General features: G+C 43.7%; 1 protein-coding gene across 1 annotated transcript; it reads right to left on the minus strand.

Moving 5' to 3' along the window:
• Positions 1-2,210: 2,210 nt before the first annotated feature.
• On the minus strand, positions 2,211-3,867 carry bhlha9 (basic helix-loop-helix family, member a9). The gene has a single exon (XM_039778405.1). It carries the CDS (start codon positions 3,686-3,688, stop codon positions 2,816-2,818), a length of 873 nt encoding a protein of 290 aa, XP_039634339.1. The 5' UTR covers positions 3,689-3,867; the 3' UTR covers positions 2,211-2,815.
• Positions 3,868-8,099: the final 4,232 nt, after the last annotated feature.

The following is an 8,099-nucleotide window of genomic DNA, read 5'->3' on the forward strand; positions in this document are numbered from 1 at the left end:
TTATTTTCTTGATTTGTCTACGAAATGTGGTTCCCCAGAGCCCAAGCCGACGTCTAAAGATGTCTTCTGAGCAACAGTCCAAAAACACAGAAGATATTCTGTTGACATCATATTAGAAAACAAAAAGCAGCAGATCCTTCATTTTCTATCAATCAAGTAATCGACTAATCAACTACTCAACTAATCAACTAATTATTTCTGCTCTGTTTCACAGTGCAAACATTGAGATTATTCTTATTCATATGTGACATTTGCTATAAATGAGTAATGGCGTCACTTTAGAACTTTTTAAATGTTAACTGAGATTTAACCACTTAAGCCCTGTTCACACGAGACCATAGGACCTCATGTGATTCAGAAATGACACGTTTGTTTTTTGTGCGGCACAGTCACACGTGAAAGTCAAGTGAAGTCTGTATTTTACTCAAACTTACTGACATTATCCCCAACATATACAGTTGACAGGGCTCTGTCAAAACCATCATTTAGAATTGACAATGCAGCCAATACGACCCAAAATCACAGAGATGCCGATTCACACTAAGAGACTAATGTTATCACATGACCTCTGTGTTTGGCGAAATATGGTAGGTCATTTGTGGTGGAATTTTTACCTGACAAATTACAGACATGACAGATTCACACGGGCTTAAGGTCACAGATGACCTCCGTCATTATTACAAACTACTACAGATCCCCAGGTAACACCAGTCCTGTGCGAATAGAGCTTTAATTTGATAATCAGTTCTAATGAAATGCAGATCTTTTGTTGATTTTTCGATAGCAAATCCATAAGTTCACAGTGAAAATACTTCAAACTCGTTTTAATCCTCCCATTCTGTTGCCAATTTCTTTTTCTAAGAAAACAAAGAGCCGGGCTTTTTGCACTCTTATTTACCTCCTGTGGAGTGTGATTTCCTTTCTGTAAAATAAACCAGCGACAGAAACAAGTGCGGTCTCTTTAGAATGGCACGGTTCTATCAGGCCACTTTCACTCTGGAGTCCCTTGAGGACCCAGACAAGTAGATAAACTGGCACTGTGTGTCTGCCAGAAAGGGAGGAGGAAGAGACATGCCGTCACTGAGTGCTGTCAGCCTCTCTCGTCTCCCACTGGTGAGTCAAGGTTTTCTGGTGATTCACGTCTGTGAAGGAGCTCCACGACAGGCTCAAAGTGTAGTCACTCTCCTTCTTTTTCTCACCACAAATACCCTCCTCTTGCTATTATTCCACTCCTCCCCCTCCATTCATCTCTTTGTCCCTATTCCCTTTCCTTCCTGCCTGCTAATTGTTGCTGTACCACACCATTTATTTCTCCACCGAGCCTGCAGTAATTCTCTCCGGGCCAACTCTTTTCAGCAGAGTCTCGGGGCCCTTGTAGGGAGACCTCCAGGATGTTCAAAAAACCCCTCTCACACACCCAATTGCACCCGCGGGCCAGTGCAGCCCGACAGGGGATTTCACCGAGCTGATGACGGGGCACAGCCTTCCTTCCTGGGCCCACATAAATCTGTCGGTGGGCTCCGTCCTATAGTCTGATATTAAAGCAGTTTTCCATGACATGCTGCTCAGCGGGGGGGAGGGAGGAGCTGGTAGGGGCGGAACAAAAAAAAAATTGTGGTTACTCTTCTGGATCTGCACAAAAACCAACTGACCTATAACTGGTATGATGATCTGACTTGCTGTTGCTGCAGAGCAGGGCTTTAAACTGATATGTGCTTCTGTGCAGGAAGCTAAAATCCCAGAAAGGCGTAAAGTGCAAGATGCACAACACGCGCTTTTCATTCCCCCTGCGTTGCTTATCGATTGTTATAGGCTCACAAAGCACAAACACTGTCAGTGTTGTCCTTCTACCTGTCGGCCCACGCTTTCATTTTGACAAGAATGGACTTGTAAGGACATTTTTCAACTGAGTGAAAGACCTCTGTCATCTCAGACTCAGAGCGGTAGAGGCTACTGACCTTAGGCTATAATCAAACACACACACACACACACACACACACACACACACACACACACACACACACACACACACACACACAACACACACACACAAATGCATGTACACATGCACAACCATGCACACACATTTGTAAAGCAAAATGTTCGTGCTATATGAAAGTCCTAAGAACCAAGGCAACTACAAATGAACAGTTTTGTTATGAAAGGAAACAACAGCAATCGTATCACTTAAAAATTTTAATTTGGAAGTTTGGAAAATTATGTACAAACTCTTTACAACTTTACAAACAGCCATGACTTTTGATGCAATACAGAGAATAAATACACTAACAAATGTTGAACGTTGGGTTCAAATCTTAGTCACATTTCCTCAGAATAGCACATACAGTGTGTAAGCTGACCCATGTTTGTTGATTGGTCTACTAATGGCTCATCACGGGTCTTACTCAGCTGTAAGTGTTTATGTTGCCTTTTCTTATCACACATTTAGTAATGTAGCATAATCTCCCATATTTCAGGTTCTGCAGAAGACCAAACGATGACAATCAAACGACCACAGAACACAATTCTGTGGGTGAATTATTTACAGCGGACACATTCTTTATATTTAACATTTTGAAAGGCCAGATCAAAATACATTTCCTGATATATACAACATTCTGCAGTCTTGACTGCCATTGCACTTGTATTTATATCTGTTATTGCAATGACTCTGCTCTAAAATAAGAGAGTGTGACTGTAATACTCAATTGATTGCAACAGAAGAAACACCAAAACCTTTTCTCCCTGAGGTCATTCAGCAGTCCAGTAGTGCTATGAGCAGTCTTCGGGGGCTCCCAGTGGTGGGTGTCGCCCGTTACAGTATGTCAGAGCCCAGACAGAGGCTGTGCTCCGGCTCCTGCAGGTAGCTCACCTGCCAGGGAAGCCCCAGAGCTGGAGAAGGCTCCACGAAAGGGTCCATGTATTTCTGACTGCAGGGGGCCCACATCCCCGGCTGGTAGCCCAACCCCTCACCCACCTGAGGGTATCGCAGGGGGCTGGGCGGATGCTCGTGGGGGCTGCCGCAGTGTCCGTACGAGGCGTAAAGCTGTCCCTCAGTGGGATAACAAGGGTAGTGTGGCGACGGGGGGCATGATGACGCGGTGTTATCCATGTAGACGTGTGGCTCCGTGGGCAGCCGGTGCACATGAGGCCCTTGTTGTGGCTGCATCTGGTGAGAGATGGACGCGTGCCAGGGGACGTAGCTCTGATGATCCACGCGAGGAAGCGTGACCCTGGGGTGCTCGAGTCGAGACGCTCCCACCGCAGCTGGCCCCACCGATGACCTGTTGCACTCCCGGTGGGTGCAGGGCTTGCCGGGGGGGTTGGAGCTCAGGAACACTGAGAGAGCAGAGATGCGATTGATGGCCCTCTGCAGCGTGGCGATCTTGGAGAGCCGCTTGCCGCTGAGGTCATGGTTCAGGGTAACGCGCAGGGCATTGAAGGCCTGGTTGTAGTCCATGATGCGTTTCCGCTCCCGGACGTTGGCGGCCATCCTTCGAGCTTTTGAGCGGACGGGTCGATTGCGCTTCTTGGTCTGGCCTTCCTCTGGGTCGCTCGGGGTGCTGGTTGAGCTCTCGCTGTCTTCGAAGGATGCCTTGGGACTTCCGTCGTCCTCGCCTCGGTCCAGCGCGCCCAGCTCCAGCTCTTCCTCCGAGAACTCTGATTCTGCAACACTGCTGCAGCTCATTGTGCCAATACCCTGGAGGCTGGACGAGTGCGAGTAGAATCTTCCTGCCTGGAACGCTGTGTTTGCAGACGACTTGACACGGCGAAGTTCCCTGGGCGCTGCTCGGCTTGTCTAGTGGGGCTGTCGGTGTTTGCTGCTGTGCCGACAGCCCAGGTATTCTCCTCCTCTGACTCCTCCGGTGCCTTGTGATTACTCATACCTCGACAGGACAGGTTGGCCTGCTTTTTAAAGCTTTTCTAGTCACGTGGTACAGTCACCTGTGAGAAATGGTGCTCTCTCTCTCTCTCTCTCTCTCTCTCTCTCTCTAGGTTTATGGGTGCCCTCCAGGCAAATGGCACTGTCACCTCCTCCTCCCACTCTGACTCTCCCTCACATCCCTTCCAGGATCTTACTGCAGAGTTTCAACACTTCACGTCAGTGCAAAACATACGCAAAACATACTAATTATTTGGGTAGCAATTAACTTCACACTTCCTTTAACACCTTTACAGAGGATTTGATTCCACTGTTTTCGACTCCAGTTGCGTGTTTTTTCCTTGAGTCTTTCCATGAAGCTGTAGAGTTTTGAAAAGCTAAGTTACTGCTAGTCACTTGATCCAATTTCTGTCATTACAAAGAGCAACACTGTATCATTCTCTACACAGTAGCGCGCCTGCCTATATTTTTTACCACGATATGGATATTCATCTAAATAGGTGTTCCACGAGTGTTAGTCTTAGGGACAATTATGTCAAATTACACATTTATCCAAGTGGCCTAATCTGTTATACACGTTTCCTCTTTTCTCAGGTCTGGGAAGAGAGGAACCTTCTTATCTAGAATAGGTTAGATTTGTCCTAGCAATTAGTTGTCTCTAGAGTCGCCATTCTCTCCCTGTCTCTCTCTCTGCCCAGGTTTAAGGGCCATGTAATTTAGGGTAGCGTCCCTGGAACCCATCCCCATAAATCAGGCCCGAGCAGCACCCGAGGACAAGAGCGGAGCAAGCCCTGGACTTCAAAGAGAGGGGAAAAACAAGGGCAAATATTTCACAATTAGAACCTGCAATTGCTGCTGGTTAGGCTATTGATCTTTCACAACAGTTTGCTAGTGAAAATGTGGTACATTTTGATCAAATTTAGACTGTTGCAATACTAAAATACATTGTGTATTGTAAGTATATTGTTTTGTATTAATGGTTAAAGGGTAACTTTGATTATTTTCCTATATTTTTGTGTCTAAGTGACTGATGGGAACAACAATCTTTGACATTGGTCCGGTAGCTATTAAGTCAGCGAAACAAGCTACAGTGTAAGTTAATAGGGCAATTGTGCAGCTTCTATTTACGTTCACAAAAGTGCTCGTTTTGCCACCGACAGGCTCAGATTAATATTCTAAGTGTCTGACAACATTATGGAAAGGATTTCTAAGGAGGTTGACCGTTCTCTTAAAGAATAACATCCTGTTTTTAAACTTAAAAACATCCACGAAATTGCGTTCGCTGAAGCCACCAGACTCCATGTAAATAAACAGGAATTTTTGCATCGTAAAATACACTTCATTTAAAGTCGACAGAAACAAAATACAACTATGAAAAGCAATTTTGGGTCATCTTTAAACTTTTCCAACCATCACAACTCTAGTTTTGGTTGAAATAAACACATAGTTTACTGTTTTACCTGTGAAAATATGTTGGCTCTATAAACGCTAAAAGTATTGCTTTCTTAAACAGAGTCTGGTGGGAGCAACTTCAGAGCTGTTTCTGGTTAAACAGAAAGGTCTCAAAGAGGTTTTAAAGGTCTATCTCTGTAGGGATCCTTTCCATAATGTAGTCAGACACTTAGAATATTAATCTGAGTCTGTCAGCGGCAAAAAATTAAAAGCACTTTTAGTGGACCAATTGACGATGCACATTTGCATGTAACTCTTGCAGCCTGGTCTGTGCATGCATGCTTAATACTGGACCAATTTCAAAGATTGTTTGTTCCTATCAGTCACATTCACACAACAACATAGGAAAATAGGGTCCAGGTTGAAAAAAACCAAAACGACCCTTTAAGTACAAAGGCCTAGATATAGAATGTTTGCAATTACTTGACAAAAAAACAGTAGCCTAAAGAGAAAGATCTAAATGTCCGACCCTGTGGTGGACAGTGACAGGTGATTGCGCTGAAGTGTAGCGAGGCTTCTGGCCAAGTGCAACAGGTCAGGTAACCAAAGGGGAGGCCCTCAGACACTAACAGACGCTGGTTCGCAATTCGTTTTTGCAGTATAATTGGACATGGATTATTCACTCTTTATAAAGTTTTTTTTTTCATTAATTCACACACACATATACAGTAGTCAATAGCAGTGCAAATGTTTGGAGAGCTTCTGCGGTTTTGCACAATTTTCTTTGCTACAGAATTTGTGCAAAATGAGCATATATTAGTTATTCCCAGGATCTGTAGAGTTGTTTTGTTTTCTATACACTTGACTTTTTAAATGAGCAAGGAGACAATTTATTTTTTCTCTGAAACTTAAACACCTTGGACCCTAAAACCTTTCACAAGTCAACCTTGCATTCCACACTGTTCAACCTACACGGTTAAATCCACTAAGATCTGATTTTATTAGTTAAAGTGATGGTTCGGAGTAATTTCACCCTAGGGTCCTTTGCACCATGACCTCGAGCCAAACACCCCCCCAGAAGCTTTTTTCACCTGGGTCTAACATTGGGAGAGTTAGCGTAGAGTAGCGTTAGCCGCTGAATAGCTTAGCGCAGAGGCTAATGGATCCGAAGTGTCTCTTAACATTACCCCACTAATAATGCCCGAAATGATACCAAAGGTCTACACTAGTATATATAGGTTATGCACTCATAAAACGATGGATTGGAAAGTTTGTAAGTACACCAGAAGGTTATGTAAATAACACTTGCCTGCTGGCTTCTGCTCTCTGCTGTTGTTGTTGCTGCTGTAAGACGAGTGCTTAGGGACATCTACAAATTACAACACCGAAAAGAGATGCAACAAAAATATTTTTTAATTTAACTTATTTTTTAAAGTAAGTGCTGTAGTATAACTAGCAGGAGACAAGTAATAATTGAGGTAAGTTTGGAGACATTACCTTATTTAATCATTAAATTAATAAATATTTTTGTTGCATCTCTTTTCGGTGTTGTAATTTGTAGATGTCCCTAAGCACTCTTACTGCCCGGTAGTAACAGCAGCAGCAGCAGAGAGCAGAAGCCAGCAGGCAAGTGTTATTTACATAAACTTCTGGTGTACTTACAAATTTTACAATCCATCGTTTATGTGCGCATAACCTTTGTACTACTGTAGACGTTTGGTATCATTTCGGGCATTATTAGTTGGGTAATGTTAAGAGACACTTCGGATCCATTAGCCTCTGCGCTAAGCTATTCAGCTGATAACGCTACGCTACGCTAACGCTCCCAATGTTCGACCCAGGTGAAAAAAGCTTCTGGGGGGGTGTTTGCCTCGAGGTCATGGTGCAAAGGACCCTAGGGTGAAACTACTCCGAACCATCACTTTAAAAAGGCAGAGTCACAATCATTGTGAATAGTAGTCCATGTTCACAAGCTCCAATGCTAACCTGATTATGACATGTGAACTGTCCAAGATGCAGCTTTACGTATCAAATATTTCTCACTGACACAATGAAGCCCTGATGACACACGCTGTGTGCATACTTTAATAACTTCTTATAACAACAACACAATCTTCGTCTCCTTACTTTCATGTGATAGAAAAACATTGTGTAGAATGTAGACACTATCTCAAAAGCATCTTGTAGCGCAACGAATTGTGCAGAATTCATGCAGTTTAAGCATTTCACTCACTTTGGTCTTTGTAACTACTTAAACCACTGTGCTTACCAAACCTTTTAAATAAGCCTGCTGATTTCCTGCATACCTTTATAGCTGTTTTAAATGTTCAGGCCACGCCACTCAGCTCCAAGGAGTGTGTAGGCTTCGTCACAAGCTGTGATTTATTGCTTCACAAACATGTCAGATTTACTGCCGTGGTGTAAAGAGCATGAAGACTACAGCCTCGGACTCTCCCCGGCCATTCATTTTTGACAGGTGACAAGACACCAGTAATTATCAGCCGCCGGGAATAAATCACAAGATTTTATCATGCAGCTTGCCATGCCCTTGATGGAATAACAATTTTCAAGCAAAGGGAAGCTGTCCAACGCCGCTGAACCTAAGATTTGTAAATCTCCTGCTCTAACCCCCATAATGACGGGTTGTTAGCCACTTGTTATTAGAGGTCTGTGTGCCAAACGTTATAGATGTATATTTCCAAACGGGTAGTTAGGGCTAATAAGTGAGTAGTGTCCAGGTTCACTAACCTTGGCTTTGCAGTGGTATGTTAATGCATGTTTTGGTGTCTGCAATGGAATTTTCTCACCTCAATAAAAAGCCTAC

Source organism: Perca fluviatilis, chromosome 16 (genome assembly GCF_010015445.1).
Source record: "Perca fluviatilis chromosome 16, GENO_Pfluv_1.0, whole genome shotgun sequence".
Classification (NCBI taxonomy): domain Eukaryota; kingdom Metazoa; phylum Chordata; class Actinopteri; order Perciformes; family Percidae; genus Perca; species Perca fluviatilis.

Bases quoted from the DNA above. Each gene is read 5' to 3' on its own strand.
- bhlha9 (XM_039778405.1), bottom strand. From the start codon at position 3,688: ATGAGCTGCAGCAGTGTTGCAGAATCAGAGTTCTCGGAGGAAGAGCTG.